This window comes from Pseudophryne corroboree (assembly GCF_028390025.1).
Source record: "Pseudophryne corroboree isolate aPseCor3 chromosome 3 unlocalized genomic scaffold, aPseCor3.hap2 SUPER_3_unloc_1, whole genome shotgun sequence".
NCBI lineage: Eukaryota > Metazoa > Chordata > Amphibia > Anura > Myobatrachidae > Pseudophryne > Pseudophryne corroboree.
In genome coordinates, this window is record NW_026967493.1 from 2,973,229 (window position 1) to 2,999,523 (window position 26,295).

Below are 26,295 nucleotides of genomic sequence, written 5' to 3' on the forward strand. Positions count from 1 at the left end.
CTATACATATACACATACATAGCGGCTATAGCTGCCTATATACCCTCCTGTATACACTCATATATAGAGGCACAGACGTCTCTATACATATACACATACATAGCGGCTATAGCTGCCTATATACCCTCCTGTATACACTCATATATAGAGGCACAGGCGTCACTATACATATACACATACATAGAGGCTACAGCTGCTTATATACCCTCCTGTATACACTCATATATAGAGGCACAGGCGTATCTATACATATACACATACATAGAGGCTATAGCTGCCTATATACCCTCCTGTATACACTCATATATAGAGGCACAGGCGTATCTATACGTATACACATACATAGAGGCTACAGCTGCTTATATACCCTCCTGTATACACTCATATATAGAGGCACAGGCGTATCTATACATATACACATACATAGAGGCTATAGCTACCTATATACCCTCCTGTATACACTCATATATAGAGGCACAGGCGTCACTATACATATACACATACATAGAGGCTATAGCTACCTATATACCCTCCTGTATACACTCATATATAGAGGCACAGGCGTCACTATACATATACACATACATAGAGGCTACAGCTGCTTATATACCCTCCTGTATACACTCATATATAGAGGCACAGGCGTCACTATACATATACACATACATAGAGGCTACAGCTGCTTATATACCCTCCTGTATACACTCATATATAGAGGCACAGGCGTCACTATACATATACACATACATAGAGGCTACAGCTGCTTATATACCCTCCTGTATACACTCATATATAGAGGCACAGGCGTATCTATACATATACACATACATAGAGGCTACAGCTGCTTATATACCCTCCTGTATACACTCATATATAGAGGCACAGGCGTATCTATACATATACACATACATAGAGGCTATAGCTACCTATATACCCTCCTGTATACACTCATATATAGAGGCACAGGCGTATCTATACATATACACATACATAGAGGCTACAGCTGCCTATATATCCTCCTGTATACTCATATATAGAGGCACAGGCGTCACTATACACATACATAGAGACTATAGTGCTATATACCCTCCTGTATACACTTATATATAGAGGCACAGGCGTCACTATACATATACACATACATAGAGGCTACAGCTGCCTATATACCCTCCTGTATACACTCATATATAGAGGCACAGGCAGGCAAAACCAAATCTGTAATAAGAAGCTTTCTCATACGTCCTAGAGGATGCTGGGGACTCCAAAAGGACCATGGGGTATAGACGGATCCGCAGGAGCTTGGGCACACTATAAAGACTTAAAACTGGGTGTGAACTGGCTCCTCCCTCTATGCCCCTCCTCCAGTTAGACTTTGTGCCCAGAAGTGAATGGACACACACTAGGGGAGCTCTCCTGAGTTTCTCTAAAAGACTTTATGTTAGGTTTTTTATTTTCAGGGAGACCTGCTGGCTACAGGCTCCCTGCAGCGTGGGAGTGAGGGGAGAGAAGCAGGACCTACTTCTGTGAGTTTCAAGGCTTCTGCTTCTCGGCTACTGCACACCATTAGCTGCAGAGGGTTCGATCACTTGGTGCGCCTAGCTGCTTGTTCCCGGAGCCACGCCGTCCATCCCCTCACAGAAGCCAGAAGAAAGAAGTCGGGTGAGTATGTGAAACAGAAGACTTCAGGGACGGCAGAAGACTTCAGTAACTGAGGTAACACGTCGTGCTACACTCCATGCTCCCACACACCAACGCACTCTCAGGGTGCAGGGCGCTTGGGGGGGAGCGCCCTGGGCAGCAGGTTACTGGGGTTTTTTCTTTAAGGGGACTGACATAAAAGTGGATTTTTGGTGCCTGGACGCTGCAGATCCTACCCCCGTCAGCGTAGTCTCATCCCCTGCTCTGGCCAGCTTCCCCGAGTGCGGGGCGCTGAGGGGCCTGACCAGCTCATTATAATTATATAGGTCCCTGGCCATTTTATTGGGTTTCATTTACTTAAAATTGAAAACTGGAGCTGCCGGGTCCTGATTCCCCGGCAGCTTATCATGGCGCTTGGCGCGCCGCTTCCCTCCCGCCGCCAGCCTCCCGCCGCCAACTTCCGGGTGCAGGGCGCTGGGGAGGGGAGCGCCCTGGGCAATAGCAATATTATCTGTGATAAAAGACCCAGCGGGGCCGAGGCACGATGCCCCGGACCCCGCCAGCAGACTCCCGCGCACGGCGCTCCAGCTTCCCGCCGCCAGCTTCCGGGTGCAGGGCGCTGGGGAGGGGAGTGCCCTGGGCAATATTATATGTGATAGAAGACCCAGCGGGGCCGAGGCACGATGCCCCGGACCCTGCCAGCAGACTCCCGCCCACGGCGCTCCAGCTTCCGACGCCGGCTACAAAGCGCCGGGACGGAAGATAGCGCCCGGTCCTCCAGAAGCTCCTTGCGCCGCGCACGATACCGCTGGGCATGAAGGCGGTCGTGCGTCACATCGGTGCTCCCACACACCAATGGTTTCCTTGGGTGCAGGGTAAGCAAGGGGGCGCCCTGGGACTTAATATATGTAAAATATAAGGACCCAGTATAGGTTGGTTTCACTTATGGGGTGAAATAACCCTGGGAGAGGGAGGAGCTCAGACCTCGGAACGAGTTAGCGCCATTTCCCTCATATTCCCCCCTAAAAACTTGCTGTATAGTAAGATGGAGGTGGGTGACACAAGGGCTATATATATATATATATATATATATATATAAGATAGCATCATGTTAAATAATGGACATATAATCCGTGTTGTGTCACAGACTACTGGCAAAGTCATTGGTTTCCTTTTTCACAATAATTGTGTCGACAGATGTGAGGATTTGGTCCACAGTGCCTGTGGGGATGACTGGCGTTTTCGCCGACACGGGCCAGTGTTTGGTTTAAACACTTAAGTTTAAGCAGGGGGCTTTTGTGCACTTAAAAATAAGTAGGCACGTTAGATGGGACACGAAAGTCCGTCGATATCCTATCAGCATCAATAGTAATGCCTGGGGAAGACTTTTACAGACTGTAAATGCCTGGTACCTATATTGCTTGTATATATATAGATATATTTATGTATATATATATTAATATGTAGCGGATGTCTTCTTACATTGGTAGAGGTATGCTTTCCTCAGACACCTTAGGGGCCCCAGAATACTATTATTTTGGCCCGTTTACTAGTCCATACTGTCGACATTTACTCCGTTTCTGTCGACCGTAAAGTTCCTGGTAGTTTCACATGGAAGGCACGTCAGTACATGGTTATACACTTTCACAACACACTACTGTCACTAAGGACCTGACGGGTTTGGGTAATCCACTTGCGTATAGGTTACGTCTATACGTATATATGTGTAGATATAACTTTATATAGGTATCTTTACGATACGGGTGTTGTATTGTGTATTACATTATGTATATCCATGTATGCTGAGATAATGCTATTCTCATGTACTGACCGCTCTGTTGATTAAGTTATAGTTTGTCCAGGACGAGTTGGTTTCGATCCTCTCAAGGAGTCGGAATTTTAATCTCTTCACAACGCGGAGAGGAAAGGGTGGCAGTCCACTCCTGATCGACGCAGGGTCGTTAGAAAAGGATCATACACTGGCAGCTAAGTGAAAGTTTATTTCTATGTTTTGACATTATATGTAATGTACGCACTTGGGGGAGTGCGATAGTGGGGTCAGCATCCACTGGACTGATCCTACTCAAGGGGCGTAGGCTTGCCTATGTTTATGTTTCCGTATAACATTACAGCAGGCTGTCACGGGACAGCAGGTGGTGTGACCGGAAAAATGAAAGAGGTCTCCGGGAGATGCTGGTGAGAGAGATATAGCTGCTGGTGTGGCCTCTCTTCAGTCAATCTCGGCGGTATCCGCTGGTAAGTCTAAATTAGTGAATTAGCCTCCTTTACAACGGTGGGCGACCCATTCTTTTGTGGGATGCTGTCGTTTTCACCGGTTCGATACCGTTCTTTCTTCTTTCTCTGTGAAGACAGTGGAAGGTGAAAAGGTAAGTATTCTGCAGCCTTGTTAGGTTCGCAGAAGTGGATGTAGTTGTCTGTCTCCAATTCCTACACCACCTATCGCTGAGTCTGTCTGACTGGTCCCCGCTCCGGTGACCACTTGTTTATCAAATTTCAGTGAGTCCAGGAATAGACTAGCACCTGTGAGTTATTTATAGAAGCCAAAGGGGAACATTCTGAGCTAAGGTTGTTTCACCTTGATATTTTATCTAATAGATCTTGCCTTTCCTATATGAAAGGGGAGGTAGCACGCGACCCCATAAAATGGTGCGTCAAGTTCAGGACATTGGTTGTCCTTGTAAGATCCCCGGCATCCTTTACGCGGTGCAGGTCGTGGTTTATCCCTGACTGTTCTTTGGCGCAGGGATTGGCCTGGTGTTACCAATGAAGCAGACGTCTGAAGTGGGTTTCAGAGTTGATACTGACTGGTTAGGGTTAGGTGTTTTTCCTGTGGAAAAAGGTCTGGGGATCCAGAGTGTAATCGTCTTTGAGGTGACACCTCGTCAATAAGTTCCATTAATAAGACAGATAGTTGCGGCATAAGAAGCCTTTTGCGGTGAGTAAGTCTAATACCAGAGCGGGTTGCCTGGGACCCATTAGAAATGTGGTCCAGGTTTCGCCTGCGCATGCACCGGACGATAATCAAAACGGCCAGGAATTTGCTCCTGTACGGTTTGCTCGTTTCTTTCCTTCTAGAGGAATGAAGGTTAGAGATCCAGGTTTAGATCCGGGTGTCCGTGCATTCAGATCTCCAAAGCTGGAGTGCAGTCCTTTCCAAGGGACGTATTTCCAGAGGGTGTGGACAAGTTGGGAAGCTTGTCCGCTGTAAGTTTTATTGAAATATTCTTCATGTTCTGTCCGTATTAATGTTGCCAGACGACTTGTCAGCAATGGCATAAGTAAGCCGCTAGTGCGGAACAAGGAAAAGGCGGAACTGACAGAAGATGCACAGTTTGCAGTTGAGTGGGATGTCTGGTAAAAGCTATATTAGCAGACTTCGTTCCGGAGGCAGAAGACAGAGAAATAAATTTCCTCTGCGGACACGATATCCAGCCAAAAAAAAAAAAAAAAATATCTTCGAGATGCTTTCCCGGACGTGACAAGTCTTTGGGGAATGTCGCAATTGCTCATGTTGGCGTCTCTCTTCAATGAGAAGCATAGAGGAGATTGTTCCAGGTTAAGGGACACTCAAGTTATAACAGTAGACATCCTCGTGACACCGTGGGTGTTTTTTAGTCGGTCTAGGTGGCCTCTCCGTTTCACCTTTCTGACAGTGGTAAGCGTAAGATGATCTGAGGCTCTGATGATCCTCGTAAAATATGTTTAGTCAGTGAGGGTGGGCGATCCAATTTTCATAAGAAATTACGGCCCTCTTCCTTTAAGTGGCATGTTTTAGCACGTAACGCGTCTGCGTCTGGCGACGAGACAGTTGAAGGTCATGTCTTAAGTCGAAAGGTGGTTTCCAGTGATGTAGTTCTTCAAATATTTAGGCTACGAAAGAACTAACGGCACAACGCTTCCACCATTGTTGGAGTAATTATGTGTCTCGGTGTGTAGCCAGGAAGGCTCCTTTGGAGGACTTTCAGCTAGCGCATGATTAGCCATACAAGCCGAGGTGGAGGAAGACCTAATAAGTTCCTGTACGATGTCTCTCTTGGAAAAGTGGTCAGACTATTGACTTTGACGTCCGCAAGGCGGGGGTCGGAAGTGGTGGTCTTGGCTCACAAGAGACTTGTTTGATCTTTCAGGTAGATGGAGAGGAATTGAGTTCCCGGTTGGTACTTCTACCAATAGTGTTTCTGGCTTTCACAGAAGTCGGCCTATGTTGATGCCGGGGGTTACTTAGGCATTAGCTGGTTCAAATTCCCTTGGTCTAGTCTGGGATTTGAGTAGGTAGGTCATCAGTTTGGCTCACTTTGGAAAAGCAGGGGCCCTGTGGGTCTGGTGTGTTCCCATCTTGATCTGGGAGACTGTTTATACAGTCAGTTACAGACTGAATCTGTGATGAACCTTGACATGTTCGTTCTGCGACTGCTTTGTCGTCACCGAAGTCGGTGGAGGTTTCTTCCTTTGGAAAGATGTTTTTTCTTGGGCGGATGCCTGAGGAGTCTCGGCGGTTCAGCTATTGCCGAGCGAATTCTTGATCGGGGTCAAACGCTTTTACTATGCTTTACAAGTTTGATACCCTGTTTTGGGGACCTTATGTTTGCTCACTCGGTGCTGCAGAGTAGTCCGCACTCTCCCGCCCGTTTTGGAGCTTTGGTATAAACCCCATGGTCCTTTTGGAGTCCCCAGCATCCTCTAGGACGTATGAGAAAATAGGATTTTGGTACCTACCGGTAAATCCTTTTCTCTTAGTCCGTAGAGGATGCTGGGCGCCCGTCCCAGTGCGTTCTGTGTCTGCAGTTATTGCTTTTGGTTACACCCGGGTGGTGTGTCTTTTCGGTAGGGCGGTGGCTACCGTTGTTCATGCCATGGCATGCGGGGTCTTAATTTCGCTTATGTGGACACACCATTTTGTGTTACGTGTTTTTCAGCATGTGGCTGTGTTTGTTCATGCCGTGGCCTGGTATTCTACTGAATGCCACATTCTACGGTGTGTTTGAAGGTGTGAGCTGGTATGACACTCACTGTGTTTGTAACAATAAATTCTTTCCTCGAAATGTCCATCTCTTCTGGGCACAGTTTTCTAACTGAGGTCTGGAGGAGGGGCATAGAGGGAGGAGCCAGTTCACACCCAGTTTTAAGTCTTTATAGTGTGCCCAAGCTCCTGCGGATCCGTCTATACCCCATGGTCCTTTTGGAGTCCCCAGCATCCTCTACGGACTAAGAGAAAAGGATTTACCGGTAGGTACCAAAATCCTATTTTTTTTCAGCTGCTGGGCTCCACAAGGAATAACATCTGGGGGTGTAGAGTAGGATCTTGATCCGAGGCACCAACAGGCTCAAAGCTTTGACTGTTCCCAAGATGCTCAGCGCCGCCTCCTCTATAACTCCGCCTCCGTGCACAGAAGCTCAGTTTGTAAGTTGGTGCCATGCAGTAAGCAGGCAATCAACAGGGGGGCTGCTCCTGCAGCCCATATTATAGCTTAATTTCAAAAGAAAGAAGAAATTTGAAGACTTCAAGGGCTGCAGCTTTACTGAATGTCAGATAGACATCCTCTGCTGCAGCTCCATCACTCCCCCAGCGGCGTTGTATACTCCCGCGCCCTGGTTGCCGGGTAACTACAGCAGAGGCTCCGGTGCCTTTCCTGTCAGTCACACACATTCGCCGCTGCCCTCCGGGATCGTGTGGCCACAGGTACATGGGGAGGTATTATCGCGATCCGGCACTCGTAGGAGACTGGCCGCGCGCACTGGCGTGGACACTGTAAAGGGCAGCCGCTCCACAAGTCACCGGGACACAGGGCACAGGTGGGGTTTTTTCTCCTATAAAAACCCATTTTTATACGGCACGGTGGGGAAGCCAGCAGGGAGATAAGGCCTGACCTGTAGCCCCTCCCCCAGCCCCATGGTGCCATTTGGGTAAATGTTCCCGCCCTGGAGCTGCATATCTCTCCCTCACTCCCTGTCAGCCGCCATCACACGGAGCTGCGCTGTTCCTGGGACTGCTGGGGCAAATCCTCCTCTGTAAAGCTGCCTGCTCACCAGCGATGTGCATCTTACAGGACACTTAAGTATTCTACCTGTCAAGGGACAGTGTTAGTTAAGAAAGAGTGCATACGGTCAGGGTTGTGGTGTACAAATACCCTGTGATATACATCCAGTGTTTACTGTGTTTTGTTATATCTACTGTTTACATATATAGCTATACTGAGTATTACTTTGTTTTGCTAGTCCAGTGCAGTTTTATGGTGTATAATTTGTGCATGGTACGTTTGTGACTATATATGTGTGTGTGCATGTAGCTGCTGCGTGGCTGCCATCTCGGGTATTTCATTCAGCTTTCTACTCCTATATATTGTTACCTGAGGGAGGCTAAGTGTGTCAGCTTTATTAACTGATATAGGTATTTCACAAGATATACTTGCTGTGTATTTTTCTTTGTGATTTATAGTCACTATATGTCTCTTGGATTCCCGGTTTGTGCTGACAGGAAAGTCACACAACACTGGGAGTTCTTGCTAAGGTATATCGCTGCTAAGATTGTACTAGGTTGCCTGATATTGTGCTTATCGTTATGTCAGCTACACGAGACAACGGAACTGGGGCTTCTCCCACATTGTGTGGTGGTGATGCTGCAGTCACTTTTGAGGATAACATGGCAGCAGAGAGTTCAGGTTCAGGGGGTTCCTTACCCCCCAGTGGGTCTGTAGCACTGGGGGCAACTAATGACCCACCTTGGGCTACCTTCTCCACATTGTTGAATACGCTGGTAACTAAACTTACGCCCCCTGTGGGACCTCCTATGCCACTGCAGCAATTTATGGTCCCTGCTGTCAATCCGCCGTGGGCGGATCAACTCTCAACACAGTTACAGCACTTAAACCAATCGCTGACTAAACATGTCTCACTCTCGCCCACCTAAGACGTCGTCTAAACGGGCAGCTACGTCCTCACAATCCACCACTGTCCCGGACACCTCCTCTGAGGAGGATGGTGCATATACTGACCCCACAGACACTGACTCTGATGCTTCTGATGGGGAAGGGAAGTCACTGGTGGATGTCCCTGATTTGATTGAGGCTTCAGGTCTCTGATGAACCTGAGCCTGCGGCTGTCTCTAAAAACCCGGACAGATTTAAACGTAAGAAGGTGGTTAAACAAGTTTTACCTCATTCTCAACACCTGACTGACATACGTCAGGAATCCTGGGAAAATCCAGGAATGAAATTCACACCAAATAAGAGACTGTTGGCTCGCTATCCTCTCTGCAGAGCTATGTAAAAATTGGGAAACTCCTCAGCCTGTAGATTCTCATGTGGCTCGCATGGTAGTTTCCTCAGCTCTGCCAGTAACTACCGTCACCTCTGAAGGAACCGACAGATAGACGTGTGGAGTGATGTCTAAAAGCGATTTACACCCTAACGGGGGCTGTGCATAGGCCAACCATTTCAGCAACTTGGGCTGCTGAAGCTGTTGAAGCATGGGCTCAGGAGCTGAGGCGGAGCTGCCTTCAGACGTTTCTGATCATGCTAGACAATGTCTCTCATATGTTGCCACGGCTTCTCTGTACCTTAAGGAGGCGGCTTCCGATGCCGGGGTGCTGGCGGCCAAAGCTGCCACTACGTCCATCTTGGCTCGCCGTATCCTGTGGTTGAGATCCTGGTTGGTGGATATGGATTCTAAGAAAACCCTGGTGGTGCTTCCTTTTAAAGGAGACATTCTTTTTGGTGAAGACCTGAATAAGATTGTGGCTGATCTGGCTACTGCTAAAACAGCTTGCCTACCTAGTACGGCTCCTTCCGCGCAGAAGGCTAAAAGTACTTTCCCTCGGCCCTTTTGTCCTCCAGGTAAAGCAAAAGGTCAGACGTACCCAAAGCAGACTCTTGCTTCCAAACCTGCCAAGCCCAGACCGAAGCGGGCCTGGGCTGCCCGTCAACCTGCTTCCAAAACTGACAAGCCTGCCACATGACGGGGCGGGCCTCCCTCTGGGGGATCCCAGGGTGGGGGGCCGACTTCTAGGTTTTGCCCAGGGATGGTTGAAGACCACTTCGGATACCTGGGTAAGGGAAGTCGTCACCCAAGGTTACGCCGTACCCTTCAAGAACTATCCCCCTTATCGATTTTGCCTGACAGATGTCCCTTTGGATCCGGTGAAGACAAACACTCTCCATTCGTTGGTACAATCCCTCCTGACCACAGGAGTGGTGGTACGAGTGCCTCTGGCTCAGCGAGGCGAAGGGTTCTATTCACCGCTGTTTCTAGTCCCGAAACCGAACGGGTCCTCGCGGCCCATTCTCAATCTCAAGTCCTTGAACAAGCACGTGAGGTTCTCCAAGTTTCGTCTGGAAACTCTTCGCTCTATTGTTCTGGCCTTAGAGCCTGGGGACTATATGGTCTCCCTGGACATGCAGGATGCCTACCTGCATATTCCTATTGCAGTGTCTCATCAGCAGTACCTGAGGTTTGCGGTGGGCAGCCTTCATTACCAATTTGGGGCGTTACCCTTTGGTTTGACAACGGCTCCCTGAGTTTTCACCAAAGTAATGGCGGTCATGACGGCTACACTTCGCCGTCAAAGGGTCAGGATCCTGCCGTACCTAGACGATTTGTTGATCCTGGCAAATTCCCCAGAAATTCTCCTGTGTCTGTCCAGGTCATGACAGCCCACGGGTGGCTTACCAACTGGAAGAAATCATCCCTGGTTCCTGCTCGGAGTATGGTACACCTGGGAGCATTATTGGACACTCGCAACCAGCGGTTGTTGTTGTCTCAGGAGAAGGTCCTGAAACTTCAGGACAGGATTCGATGCTTCCTATCTCGTCCGCAAATGTCGATTCATTCGGCAATGCAAGTGCTAGGTCTCATGGTGTCGGCTTTCGACATGGTGGAGTATGCTCAATTCCATTCTCGCCCTCTGCAGAAGTTAATTCTGACCAAGTGGGATGGCGTGCCTCACCGGATCAGGTGATCTCCTTGTCTCCGGAGGTCCGCCTGTCACTGAGTTGGTGGCCTCAGGACTATCGATTGAGCAGTGGCCGACCCTTCTGGATATCCAACTGGGTCCTGCTGACGACGGATGCCAGTCTGAGAGGTTGGGGCGCGGTGTTGGAACAACACTCCCTTCAGGGTCGGTGGACTGAGGAGGAGTCGCTACTCCCGATAAATATTCTGGAACTGCGGGCAGTGTTAAATGCGTTGACAATGGCCCAGCATTTGATACAGAACAGACCTGTTCAAGTACAATCGGACAATGCCACCACGGAGGCGTACATCAATCATCAAGGCGGCACTCGAAGCCGCATGGCAATGAGCAAGTATCACGGATTCTTCAGTGGGCAGAACGCCATCTGCCAGCCATATCCGCAGTGTTCATTCCGGGGGTCCTAAACTGGGAAGTGGACTTTCTCAGTCGTCAGGACGTACACGCCAGAGAATGGAGCCTCCATCCAGAGGTGTTTCAACTTCTCGTGGCCATTGGGGCCTTCCAGATGTGGACCTGATGGCGTCTCGACACAATCACAAGGTTTCGGTCTTCGGAGCAAGGACAAGGAATCCCCGAGCAGCGTTCGTGGACGCTCTGGCAATTCAATGTAACTTTAGGCTGCCGTATGTGTTCCCTCCGGTGTCACTCCTGCCCAGAGTAATACGGAAGTTCAAGCAAGAAGCAGGAAACCTACTTCTGATCGCTCCAGTGTGGCCCACGCGGCACTGGTTCTCTGATCTGCAGGGCCTCTCGTTTGACCCTTCTGCTTCCACAACGACCAGACCTCCTCATTCAGGGCCCTTGTGTTTACCAGGACTTGGCCCGTCTGGCTTTGACGGCATGGCTCTTGAAGCTTCCGTCCTGAGGGCCAAGGGTTTTTCTGAGGCGGTCGTTCAGACTATGTTGAAGGCCCGTAAGGCGGCTTCTGCTCTGATTTACCATATAGTCTGGAATGCTTACTTTACTTGGTGTGCGTCTCATAATCATGACGTTATCAAGTTTAGTATGGCCTTCCCACAACAGGGCCTGGACTTAGGCCTTCGTCTGGCCTCCCTCAAGGTTCACATCTCTGCCTTGTCGGTTTGGTTTCAGAGAAAGATTGCTGCCCTACCTGATGTTCATACCTTCACTCAGGGTGTGTTGCAGATTCAACCTCCTTATGTTCCACCTGTGGCCCCTTGGGATCTGTCGGTGGTTCTGGAGGCCTTGCAGGAGTCTCTGTTTGAACCTCGTGCGTCTGCGGACCTTAAGTGGCTCTCCCTTAAGGTTTTGTTTTTGCTGGCTATCGCTTCAGCTAGTAGGGTCTCGGACTTGGGTGCCTTATCCTGTAAGTCCCCCTATCTGATTTTTCACCGTGACTGCGTCCAGGTTATTTACCCAAGGTGGTGTCTTCCTTCCACCTTAATCAGGAGATTGTGGTTCCGGCCTTTAATTCTCCTGAGGTGTCATCTAAAGAGCGGTCTTTCGATGTGGTACGGGCTCTCCGTATCTATGTGAAGAGAACCTCCTCCATTAGGAAATCTGATTCTCTTTTTGTACTGTTTGGTTTTCACAAACGTGGCTGGCCTGCTAACAAGCAGACCTTGGCCAGATGGATTAGAATGGTGATTGCACATGCTTATGTACAGGCTGGTCTGCCAGCTCCTGCTACCATCAAAGCCCATTGTACTCGGTCTGTAGGACCTTCTTGGGCACCCCGCCGTAGTGCGACCCTTGATCAATTGTGCAAGGCAGCTACGTGGTCCTTAATTAACACGTTCATAAGGTTCTATGCCTTCGAAACTTCCGCCTCCCAGAATGCTTCCTTCGGATGCCGGGTTCTTGTGCCCGCTACAGTGCGCTCCCATAAGGAACTGCTTTAGGACATCCCCGATTTTATTCTTTGTGGAGCCCAATGTACCCCGCAGCAGAAAACGGGATTTATGGTAAAAACTTACCGTTGTTAAAGCTCTTTCTGCGAGGTACACTGGGCTCCACAATGCGCCCAGGGTGGGCGCCTTGTTGAGGGTGATGCACCTTGCTTCTTTGGGTTGATATTGGCATAGCCGCTGACACCATCTCCTGCGGTGAGTGTGTGGTGTATTTGGCTACGAGCGGTTGTCGCCTCTGGTACCTGCTACTGGATTGGGCTGGTTAACGAAACTGAGCTCCTGTGCACGGAGGCGGGGCTATAGAGGAGGCAGTGCTGTGCATCTTGGGAACAGTCAAAGCTTTGAGCCTATTGGTGCCTCGGATCAAGATCCTTCTCTACACCCCTGATGTTATTCCTTGGGGAGCCCAGTGTACCTTGCAGAAAGAGATTTAACAACGGTAAGTTCTTACCATAAATCTTGTTTTCTCTTCCGATCTTGTCCATGAGAAAACATAGGTATGGTACGTTTCATGGCTAATAGGATGCCCCCCCCCCAGATACACTCATAGAGACACATAGTCAGAGTTGGTCACAGATTTTGTTATCGCTGCGACCATACTACTCACATGCGGGGGGCCACCCCCAGACGCCGTCACCTGTCAATCACCATGCAATGGCATCACGACAAGGAGCACCATCCTGATCGCCAGAATCCCGAACGATCGTTACTATAGATTTCCCTGACAACGTACCGTTGCTAGGTGTGTCGCACATGCAAATTGAATCTGTATTTGACCGAACAATCCAAATAAACATTGGATGAGATGTATCAAGCAGTGCCTGAGTAGTGGAGATAACTGTTTGATATTTGTCCCCCATGGTCTTTGTAGTACTCCATAAAACAAAATATTCGTCTTAATGCTGGGCAGTCCAGATACATGAGAAGCGACATGGGTGCCTAATACACAGGCAAAATACTGACAATGCTAAATTCCTTTGTCGTATAAACAACCCTTATGAAGCTAAGAACACTGTACGCTGTTTGTTTAAGAATTACCGTAATGATACGCTATTTGCGTAGCGATCGCTCAGCCGTAGGCGAGACGCTCAAGCGTCACGTTCGCTCACGGCCCAGTGATCACAGGACACGTTATTGGTTATGTCAAGGGGAATGATTCGCTGTAGCGTAGCGTACGCTCGAGACCACGAGGAGGTCACCAGCGATGCAGACGCTTACAACACTATACCTTTATATTTAAACCTTTTAACAATGTAATGCGCTATATAACTTAATGTGAATACAGGGTGTAAGTGCAACCTTGTGTAACCTGACTAACTACAAAGCTGTTTGAGCGTCACCGACGCTCAAGTGAACAATTAACACTATAGAAAATACACAGATACTGGTTTAGGGTTCCAAAGCCTATTATCTGTATTATATCTAGTATACTTGTAAAAGAGTAACACAGTACAAATGATACACTACAATATAACAAAGACTTCCTAACCAAACACCTAACTAAGGGATAAACTACAATACTATCCTGGTCTAACACAATACAATACAATACTATAACAGTTTAGTCTAGGGGAGATATGAGAGAAAAGGGAAAATAGAGAGAGAGAAATAGACACAGAGGGAGAGAGAGAAATTGGCTCACAGAAAGACAATGATTACGGAGAGAACTTACGCACAAGGGTAACGATCGCATGCGCCTCGATATCCAGCTCCCGGTTATCAGCAGTGATAACAGTTTGAAGAGAAGTGAAGTTGGATATGGTCGGCCTGCCTATTTATGCCCCACACACAATGCAATCTCCTAGTCCCTACAATCCTACAGTTTATTGGACACAGGAATTCGGCCCTGTACTGTAACCAAAGGTCATAGGTTGATTCATACAGGTGGGCTGTGCCGAGTTCAAACAGCTCAGGTGGGTGGGAAACTGGGTTTCCCGCCGCATACCTGAGTATGGGTAAATAATAGAAATGGACATAAACTTCTTAGGTCCATAACTATTCGCACGAGCGATTAATACGCTCCAAACCAACACCGGAATATTGCTAATTAAATACTCTTCCGATGGGTACCAAACACTGCTGTATGACTCCTGTTAGACCCTTCGTGCAATACAAAGAGGGATCCCTCCGCTCAGGGACATTCTATCTAAACCAAACTTACAGAAACTATTGAGGGGAACATGATCTATGAAATACATTAATAGTGAACATTTGTAACCAATGAGTCGCATGCTACGATCACATAAACTCTACCGTAAATACGCATACCGCGCGTGCGAGTGCACGCTATTGCGGGTATGCGCTTCCACGGGAGAGCGTACGCACGCGCAGCACAGACCAGTGTGCGGTGCAAATATGGCAGTGTGCATTGAGACATTTTTCTGACTTCGACAGTCCACCCTTTGGCAGTCAATAATAACTGCCACAAAATATTTAAGGAGAAAAATGTAAGTCAGGGGTTAATTGATTTCCATGGTGGGGTAAGGAAGAAGAGAGGAGTAGGCGTGAAAAGGGTATGACCTAGTGAGAAAGTAGAAGCATGTGTGTATGAGTCCATGTTTGGGGGGTCATGTATCATCGTGCCGTACGTGTGGTAAATCAAGCTTCGAGGTATTGCGAAGTATACATTTGAATTCCTTCTTATCCCGTACTAAGGGTCTGTGGATGGGCTGTCAAACTCTACCGAGCTCATTTCGGCTTACAGTTGTAACAAAATGGGGATGCACATTTTAGTTGATGATACATGAATGGGGGAGGTATGTGGTTGCTGATATCTGTGCCTGTATTCCCTATCGACTATGTGTGTCATTACCTGAGGGTTGTAGAGATGAAGATAAAGAACACTTATGGAAAATGCAATGATATTCTATGTCAGGGAAATGTACATCTGTCGATTGAGGTCTTGATTGGTGTCGGTTGATTGGAGTCTTCTTCTTTGTGCTTTTGCTCATAAATCGTGAGTAAAGCAAACAACGTCCATGGATTTACAAAAAAAAAATGTTGGGCTAGCGTGATTTTAAAGTTCCTAGGGAAACTGGGGTACCCATGGCATTGTCCATCAAAATCTTGTATAACAGGTCGTCTGCTCTTCTTCTTTCCATCTTTCCGTTGTCGGCCCCTTGGCTCATCAAATCCTTCGTCTACGTGGGTCTTTGTACCTCGGAGGAAAACATAGAAATGGGTGAAAGACGGACCGTATACTCATTACATCATTACGTCATGGTTTCTAGCATTGGGTCATAAATCAAATCCAGGTTAATTACAGTTTCCTCACTCCTCAAGCTCATCACTCTTGTACTTTGTTTGCACCTCATTAAAGCCTGCCCGCATCTAAATATCAATCCAATAGATATAACGACACCCAAGATACATAGGAGAAACTTTCCAACATCCATTATGACTCCTTGAGCCCAGTCTCCTAAACCGGAGAACCAATTTCGCGGGTTCAACCATGACACCCAACCAGTCAGCTCATTACCTACAGCAGCAAGGGTGAGATTGTGTTTTCGACGAAATTCCCACTTTAATTGGAGAATATCGTCCATTTTCTGGTCTATGACCTCTACCGGATCCTCGGTGCTATTTGTGATATACGTGCAACACTTTATGCCGTACTGTGTTGCTAATGTAACACAATATCCGCCTGTTACTGCTGTAAGGTAATTAAGAACCATCCTATGCTGAACCAGTTCTGTTTTGTAAGCTTGGAGTTCTCTTCCAGTGTATCTAAACGTGTCATCATACATTTCAGTGATATTATCTAACAAATTGGCGAGTGCGGAAATGTACTTATAATTCATCACTCCTCGAGCGGTACGAGTGAAATCTAACGCTACCAGAACCTGAATCCCGGTGGATTCATGGATAAGATCAGAGGCCGGATGCTCTAACCTTTCTGACAGTTGTCTTTTAACAAGGTGCTCGTAGTGAGTGTGAGTATAAGGAGCTTGGGCACCACGGTGTATGTCCTTCATTTTGTCATGTGTAACAGTCATCACTTCAGGCAATACTTTTCCAATATAACACAATCCTTCAGAGTTTGGGGCAAGCCACTTGTACGCCTTTCTCCCGCATATGAAATATGCATCATCGGGGAGAACATAAGGGACGGAGAAGGACATGACCATGTTACAAACCTTCTAGGTGAAATCTCCTGACCCTAATTCTTCCATCTGTCTAATGCACGTATCAGTTTGTACGATATGTGCACAGTATCCTGGTGATACCTCTCCAACTTTAGTAATCCTATTTCCTAAGGTATATCGATACCGAAAAGATTTTCCTCTACTGGCTATGTGGCGTACGAGCTCGGTATCTGTAGGCATTCTATCTGCTCTGTGTGAAAAGGTCATGGTAAGGTTGCTCCATGACACTTCCCAATTTCCCGGTTTTCTAGGATTGGAGATGTTAAAACATAAGAGGGACCTATCCACATGGTATTGGTGGAGCTTCAAACTAGGAGGGCTGGAGATGTTAAACCTCCGGTCCACCGGTCTCCCACCACTTAGCTCAAGTACCTCCCCTAACGTTAAAGGAAATGGTACTAGCCCTGATTTGCTGTGACCCTGAGGTACTTGAGAGCATACCCAACAATCGGTCTTGTTTAATACGTTACCCACTAGAGAGTGATAGTCACTCAATGGATGCCGGTCCATATGGATATTAAAACTGGATTGGCATTTCTTTGTTACAGAGCCTACAGATACAACTTTTTTTTTTTTTTTTTTTTGAACTAACATTCCTTCACAGTTGTTTACAAATAACATGGTTGTTAGATCGTGCTCGGTACTCGCCTTTGCTTGGTGATTGGGTTGTTATTGGAAATTTACACCTCCGTCTCAGTCATCAGGACCTTTCTGGATCCTTTCTCGACCTCACTGGTACTCTCACCGAAACAGACTGCTCTAGTCAACATCATGGTTAACGGGAAAAATCCATATCACAGTCTCTTGGGGCAAGTCTATCTTACAGGAGGAGAAAAGAAGAAATTTGTAAATGGGGTATAAGAAAATCAGTTTGAGGGGGAGAGAACTCGTTACGATAATAAGTTCTCTCGTCTTGTTGTTCTTCTTGTTCTGCTGTCCTCTCAAAGGTGTTGTCTCTCAGTCTTCAAAAACGGTCATTCTGTAAGGAGCAAAAATCTGGCATTACCATTGGTCCAACTGAGGGGTGACATAGCATCTTTAAACCATGGAAACATGAGTGAGAAGAGAGAGAAAATAAAAAAAATAAAAAAGAGATAGAGAACAATTCATGTGCATATATACATTACATAACCCGACAATAACCACCAATAAGAGAAGAGAAACAAAGCATTTTTAAACATTGTAAGAAAACATTGTTAGCATTAGAAAAACATTGTCAGACTATCAGGCTGTCGTATCTACGTGTCTAATGGTCTCCTTGAGCAGTCCCTCCCCACCAGCACTTGCATTATTCCACTGTCTGTATCTGGCCAGAATACATTGTGGTGGATAGGTCATGCTGGGGTTTGGTAGACTTCTACAAGGACCAGGCGAATATACAATGTTTGAATTCTTACCAATAATCGTCAGAGATGGGGATAGAGAGAGAAAGAAAAAAAACATTTTTCACAAATACATTTACAACTTTTCACCTGGTCATTCCTGTGTCTTTCGGTGAATGACCTCCCACTTCATTACCCGTTACCTCAGGCTTGCCTCCATTCCTAATAATCACCTTTACTGCCTATGTGATCCTTGATTGTAATGGTGTGTATTGTAATTTTGCTCATTTCTTGGTCTAGGGGGTCTAACTTTATGTGTGTTATTACAGTTGTGGGCATAATGCCCTTCTCTCCTACAATGATAACAAATCCTGGGCTCCCTCCACGTGTTAATGGCTTGAGGTTTTGGTTGATTTGATGCCTCCTCAAACGTTCGGATGCTCATCATCATCAATTGTTTCCCCTGTACTTCCCTGATTCCTTGGATTTTGTGATTATGGTGTTGTTTTTCTCTTGATCTACAATCTCTTGCAATGTGTCCCTTTCTATGACAATGGTAACAGACTACCATATCTGGGTTTCTCGCAGGGGTGTGGGGCTTTTGTTGGGGTGGTCTTGTGGTTTGGGCCTGTATTTTTGCTGCCATTAACTTATCTCTTTGTGACTCTCTGTGTTTGGTGATATTCTGATCCTGATTGATGACGGCCTCTCTTAGTGCGGTCACCGAGATATCTCTCCAGTTTGGGTTGGTGGTCTGTACCCTTGTTTTTAATTCATCTTTTAAACCCTGCATCAATACCTTAACCGCTATTCCTTTATGTTGTGCATTTGTCTTGATGTCTGTGATCCCAGTGTTCTTAGCCATTATTTGCAGTGCTCGATTGAAATAATTAGAAACATTTTCCCTTTCGTTTTGCCTTATGGAGAAAATTTCATTCCACTTGACAGCAGCTGGGAAATATATTCCTAACTGTCGGTTAATCTGCCTAATACATTCCTGAATGTGTTCCTCCGTACAAGGTACCTCTGTGTTTAATTTACAATCAGCAATGAACTTTTCAGGGTCAACCCTAGAGGGCAAACATGCCCTCAGCACTGTCCGCCACTCTTTGTTGGTGGGTTCTGTGGCGTTTCCTAGTTCTTTTATAAACCTTTGACATTTGGCTAGATTTTTCCTAGGATCAGGAAATTCAGACATAATTGATCTCAATTCGGTCCGGGACAAGAGACAGCGCATTGCACTGTCCTTGACGGGAATGATTCCCTGATCGTCAGTCTTCCCATTGGGGACTGAGATCACCCTGGCCAGATCGAGCTCAGTTACATCATCTTGTGTTGGTCTTACAATATGGGGTACATCTGTTTGTGCGTGATATGAAACATTGTACGTACCTGTGGACACGACCTCACCTGACCCTCCGTTAGGGGGTTCGATTATTGCCTTTACCCATTTGGTCGTGTCCACCTGGATGGCTTCTGTGATGGTTGTTGGAAGAGATGCTGACATCGTTCTGGGCTCACTTTCTTGTTTGTATTCCTGAGGGAGGTTTGACATGGGGTGCAACTTGCACAGGTTAATAGTTGTACATTCAACAGTATTACAATAATCATTGTTACAGTTATTACACTTATTCTTATAATCTATATTACAGTTGCTAAGAGCGTTTTTATTGTTCCACCTTTGTGCTTTTCTCTCCGCAATCAACTCCTCTCCTGATGCCATGTCTCTCCTCTCAAGATAAGAGTCAGAAAAGTCAGTAGACTCTCTTTGTAATTCACTTTCCTGTTGCCATAACTGTAAATATTCATAATGTTTATTTTGTCTCTTCGTTGGTTCAACGAGACTTATCCTCCTCCTTAAATTTTGTAACACCTCTGGACTGAAGCTACCTATTCTTGGGAACTTGTCCCTGTCTTGTACAGTCATTCTCTCCCATTCATCACATAAAACTTCAGCGTGATTTCCATATTTCTTACACATCACATATCGTGCCGACCCGATGGATCGGTTCTCTGAATCAACCTGAACCTGGGTTGATCGCCCCCTACCGGAACAAATGGCCCCCATAATCTGCAGGCGTTGCTTATTCCTCCTTGAATATCAAGGCTTTCAGCGCACCCTTACAAACAAACCAAGATGTCCTTGGGCAGGCCGGCGGTGGTGGTTTATCAAGTACCCCACTTACTTCTCGCCCACGTTGGCCTGTGCCGCAATCACTGTAACCAGAGCTGTGGTACCCAACCCAGGGCCCCTGTGAACCTTTATTTACTGGGGCGTGCTGGACCTACCAGTCCCCAGCAAGTATCGGTTGTTGGATAGTTCCTGAGTGACCAGCGAACTTCCCTTCCCAAAAAAATAAAAAATTACACAAATCACGTCAGAGTGTACAAATAGCGTTTGTGACCAGTTTACTCTAATGGTATTAGGTCAGGTTACTAACTACTGCACACAATTACGTGCGGTCCAATCGTTCAGTTCACGAACACTACTTGTCATGTACTGAAAGATTAATGGAATCGATGTTTCCGGCCGCGATTCCTTCAGCCAGAGCTTATATGGCCTATATGGGTTCTGCACCAACACCCCAGGCGTTGTGCCACTGGACTTTTATAGCGGACCTTTTTGTCTATTTACCTGTTACCTTATGACCTCCTGGTCTTGTTACCTTATGACCTCCTGGTCTGTTACCTTATGACCTCCTGGTCTGTTACCTTATGGTCCGCTATACTCTAATGCTCAAATATTATTTTAACCAGGGATGCCTCCCTAGCCACCGTATATGTCACTTACACGTATGTTCCTCGACGAGTACCCGACTTTCCTTTTGGTTCCACCTTAAAGTTATATAAACTTTTGTATACAAAACACACTCACTCAACACATGTACACTTTTGTTTCTATATCTATTTCTGCGCAGAAATTGTCTTCAGGCCAAGAGTGTTACCAATTAGGAGCAGGATCTGTTAAACTAAATTTCAGATTTTCCAAAAATAGATTTGCGTTATTTACCGCGTCGCGTTATCTACCGCTGTGCGTTAATTATCGCCTTTGCGTTACTTCACTTTACGCTAATTCAACTTTATCACAACTTGAGCTACGTGGGCGTAACCAGACGCTACGTTGCGTAGTGTACGCTGCGTGCGTCTGCCTTTTGGATTGCGTACGCTAGTCTTTGTTAGCGACACGTGTACGCAATGCAAAGGATCCACCGTAACACAATATATTTATTTATCAATGTAGATGATCCCTGATCATCTACCGCAATCCACACTGGCTGCCTCGTCTCTCGGACAAGCCGTGTGTTGTTCTATACTTTAACTATCACCTCTACTATTAAATAACAGCAAATCTCCTTTTAGCCCTTTCTATCAACTATAAAAATTTGGCAAACAGGAATAGTGATATACGAAAAATGAAACAGAAATGCAGATATATATGCGTGCGTGTATACGCAAGACAGAAGAGAAATAAAACAGTTTTAAAAAGACACAAGCGTTTTGTTCTTCCGGTTACCGGATTCCTTCAGCACTCTTTATCTAAGTGAAGCAGACGCTTATCCCGTCAGCAACTGCGAGACAACCTCCCACCCTTTGCTGGGGGATAATGTCTGCTGATCTACCTAGTGCAGATGTGAAAAGGACCGGACGAGCCCGCAATTGACAATGCTAAATTCCTTTGTCGTATAAACAACCCTTATGAAGCTAAGAACACTGTACGCTGTTTGTTTAAGAATTACCGTAATGATACGCTATTTGCGTAGCGATCGCTCAGCCGTAGGCGAGACGCTCAAGCGTCACGTTCGCTCACGGCCCAGTGATCACAGGACACGTTATTGGTTATGTCAAGGGGAATGATTCGCTGTAGCGTAGCGTACGCTCGAGACCACGAGGAGGTCACCAGCGATGCAGACGCTTACAACACTATACCTTTATATTTAAACCTTTTAACAATGTAATGCGCTATATAACTTAATGTGAATACAGGGTGTAAGTGCAACCTTGTGTAACCTGACTAACTACAAAGCTGTTTGAGCGTCACCGACGCTCAAGTGAACAATTAACACTATAGAAAATACACAGATACTGGTTTAGGGTTCCAAAGCCTATTATCTGTATTATATCTAGTATACTTGTAAAAGAGTAACACAGTACAAATGATACACTACAATATAACAAAGACTTCCTAACCAAACACCTAACTAAGGGATAAACTACAATACTATCCTGGTCTAACACAATACAATACAATACTATAACAGTTTAGTCTAGGGGAGATATGAGAGAAAAGGGAAAATAGAGAGAGAGAAATAGACACAGAGGGAGAGAGAGAAATTGGCTCACAGAAAGACAATGATTACGGAGAGAACTTACGCACAAGGGTAACGATCGCATGCGCCTCGATATCCAGCTCCCGGTTATCAGCAGTGATAACAGTTTGAAGAGAAGTGAAGTTGGATATGGTCGGCCTGCCTATTTATGCCCCACACACAATGCAATCTCCTAGTCCCTACAATCCTACAGTTTATTGGACACAGGAATTCGGCCCTGTACTGTAACCAAAGGTCATAGGTTGATTCATACAGGTGGGCTGTGCCGAGTTCAAACAGCTCAGGTGGGTGGGAAACTGGGTTTCCCGCCGCATACCTGAGTATGGGTAAATAATAGAAATGGACATAAACTTCTTAGGTCCATAACTATTCGCACGAGCGATTAATACGCTCCAAACCAACACCGGAATATTGCTAATTAAATACTCTTCCGATGGGTACCAAACACTGCTGTATGACTCCTGTTAGACCCTTCGTGCAATACAAAGAGGGATCCCTCCGCTCAGGGACATTCTATCTAAACCAAACTTACAGAAACTATTGAGGGGAACATGATCTATGAAATACATTAATAGTGAACATTTGTAACCAATGAGTCGCATGCTACGATCACATAAACTCTACCGTAAATACGCATACCGCGCGTGCGAGTGCACGCTATTGCGGGTATGCGCTTCCACGGGAGAGCGTACGCACGCGCAGCACAGACCAGTGTGCGGTGCAAATATGGCAGTGTGCATTGAGACATTTTTCTGACTTCGACAATACGTATACAGGAGATTATCATTTTCTCACTGTAATTATTCTGTATTATTCTGTGTTACAGAGGACATCTCGGGTCAGCCACCAGAACCTGATCACTTTCTCAGAGTCTTCAAGATGGAAAAGGACAGGAGACGCATAACTGAGAACATCTTGGATCTCACCCTGGAGATCATCTGTCTGCTGACTGGGGAGGTGAGAGTGACTGGGAGTGTCACAGTGACATTACTCTTATCTCTATTACTAACACAGGGACCTGACTGGGGAGGTGAGGAGATTCTGGTAGTGTCACACTAAGATATCAGTATGTCTAACTTGGGCCTAACGTGAAGAATGAGCATTTATGAAATTGTCTGCAATGATAGTGTCTTTCTGAATACATAGACCTTCACAATGGTGAATGAAACATCTGGTGAGTGTCTGTCACCCAGCAGCCGCCCCCGTGTGTATGAAGGAGAGATCAGGACTCAGAGCCATATCACGGTGCCTCCACCTCGCTCACTGATACATGAGAGACACAATGAGCAGAAGATCCTGGAACTCACCAACAAGATCATTCAGCTGCTGACTGGAGAGGTGACTGCTGGGAATGGGGCATTATACAGTAACACCAGGGGATGTGTCTGGGTGATGACTGGAGAGGTGACTGCTGGGAATGGGACATTATACAGTAACACCGGGGGATGTGACTGGAGAGGTGACTGCTGGGAATGGGGCATTATACAGTGACACCAGGGGATGTGTCTGGGTGATGACTGTATCATTGTGTGTGTCAGGTTCCTATAAGGTGTGAGGATGTCACTGTCTATTTCTCCATGGAGGAGTGGGAGTATATAGAGGAACACAGGGGTCTGTACAAGGACATGATGATGGAGAATCACCGGCCCCTCACATCACTGGGTAAGAGGAGACTTTGTGTTATTACATTCTTGCCAGGTCACCCCTACAACTGTACAACCCTTCCCCTTAGTATGTAAGACATGGCCTTCTTTCCTCTATGTCTCCCCTTTGCACTGTCCATGACATCGGTGCCACCTACCTCTGGTTCCTCCTCAGTGACTCTGATACTGAGTGTTGGTACATATGCTGGGTACAGGATCACTGAGTGCTGCATCACCTCCCCTCCCTGAGACTCAACCTCCACTTGCCACTTACAGCTACTGCGAGATGTCCTACACCTGTTCCCCATGTACCAGAGTCTGCCCTGCCTGTGATATTACCGTATGTGTTATTTGTTTGTAATTATGGTCTATGGTTTTACTGTTGTGATCTCACGTATGCTCTGTGATGTTACATTGTCATGATTACACCTTGTATGGTGCTGCAAACACTCTGTGCTGCCTTAGAATTAACAGATCAAAATAATTGCAAAGCAGAGAGTAGTCGTACTGTCCACCTAGCTACACATCACCTGATAATCACATATATACAATGTACTCAGTCACTGTGTGTCTCCTACAGATGGAGCCAGTAACAGGAATACCCCAGAGAGATGTCCCCGTCCTCTTTATTCCCAGGATCATACAGAGGAGAATCACAGTGTCCCACAGGAGGATCAGGTAGGTGGATCTGAGGGTGTCACCAAATACTAAAATTACCCTGAACTAAGTGACCTGTAGGGATGTTATACATGTGGTAGACAGAGCTTCCTCTTTACTATCATTTTGTGTTTGGGCTACTTAGGGTGAAGACCGGATTAATATTAAATCAGAAGCTATACAGGGAGAAGAGATGTATGTGATGATAGATCAGCAGTGTAAGGAGGAGGAAATCCCTACAGATATCAGCACAGGTGAGTAATAATCACTATGTACAGAAACGAGTCAGTTTCTTCCTTGTTCAGTCACTACAGCAATCCTTTTCAACACTCTACTCTAACAGCAAATGGAATACTCAGTAGGTAAAGGAGTCTAAGTGAAAGGAATAAAACAAAAGGAGGAATAATAAGACTAAAGACAGAGACTCTTGTTGAGGGAGACAATGTAATAGCAGATCATCTTAATAATTATTTTTCTCATTCACTACACAGAGAGAGGGGGAGGGGCCACAGTTAGGCTGCAAGTATATTCAAAAAATTTGGTAGATACAAGTACATTTACATAGGAGAAGGTCCTAACAGAACTCAAAACGGAAAGTGGATAAATTAATGGGGGCCAGATGGGATACATCCAGGGATACTAAAAGAGCATAAAGGGGTAGTGGTAACACCATTAACTGAATCATTGACCCACTCACTAGCTACAGAAATACTTCCAGAGGACTGGAAAAGAGCGAACGTAGTCCCACTGCACAAAAGTGGAAGCAAGGAAGACACAGGCCACTAGTGACCAGTGAACCTTACATCAGTGGTAGGGAAACACTCTTAAAAAAAAAAAAAAAAAAAGACATCCAAATTCAGCAATTTACAGGATACCAAACAGCATAGGGGGGAGATCATGCCAAACAAATCTTAATGACTTTTTTGACTGTGTGACCAAAGTAATAATTAATAAAGGAGAGGAGTAGGGTGCGTAGATATAGCTTATCTAGACCTTAGTAAGGCTTTTGCCACTGTCCCACATTGCATGCTGTTAAATAAACTTCAAAGCATGGGATTAGATATTAAATGGATAAGATCTTGGTTGCGGGATAGAAAACAGAGAGTTGTAGTAAATGAAGTGCATTCACAGGAGGGAAATGTTACCAGTGGAGTACCCCAGGGATCTCTACTTGGACCAGTGCTTTGTAATATCTTTATTGGTGACATTTCAAATGCCATTAAAGGGAAAGTATGCCTATTTGCAGATTACACAAAGGCATGCAACAGGGTAGACACACCAGGTGGGGTAAAACAAATGATTGAGGATCTAGGTAGACTAGAGGAATGGTCAAGAGTGTGGCAATTACAGTTTAATGCCAAAAAATGCAAAATCGTGCAATTGGGTCTCAAAAAACCAAAGGCTAAATATAGTATTAATGGCACTATACTGGAAACTACTGAGGAGGAAAGGGATCTAGGAGTCACTGTTTCAGGTGACTTAAAGGCAGGTAAGCAATGTAACAAAGCAATGAGGAAGGCTAGTCAGATGCTTGGCTGCATTGGGAGAGGATTCAGCAGCAGAAAGAAGGAAGTAATAATGCCACTGTACAGGTCATTGGTACGGCCTCACCTAGAAGGGATCAGTATGAAATACCTACAATCAAAATCCCGACAAGGTCAAAATACTGACAGTCAAAATAGCGACATGTAAAATACCGACA

General features: G+C 46.1%; 1 protein-coding gene across 6 annotated transcripts in view; it reads left to right on the forward strand.

Annotated features, from left to right (window-relative positions):
- Positions 1-26,295, forward strand: part of LOC134983108 (oocyte zinc finger protein XlCOF6-like) — a 426,740-nt gene that overhangs the window by 56,885 nt on the left and 343,560 nt on the right. For 4 of the 6 annotated variants that reach the window (XM_063948815.1, XM_063948818.1, XM_063948816.1 and 1 more), the window contains exons 2-6: positions 23,120-23,250; positions 23,440-23,631; positions 23,832-23,955; positions 24,517-24,614; positions 24,739-24,847. In XM_063948815.1, the coding sequence (XP_063804885.1) occupies positions 23,173-23,250; positions 23,440-23,631; positions 23,832-23,955; positions 24,517-24,614; positions 24,739-24,847 (601 nt within the window). In that variant the 5' untranslated portion in view covers positions 23,120-23,172. The remainder of the gene's footprint in view (positions 1-23,119; positions 23,251-23,439; positions 23,632-23,831; positions 23,956-24,516; positions 24,615-24,738; positions 24,848-26,295) is intronic. The other 2 variants (XM_063948819.1, XM_063948823.1) reach the window with 2 other exon arrangements.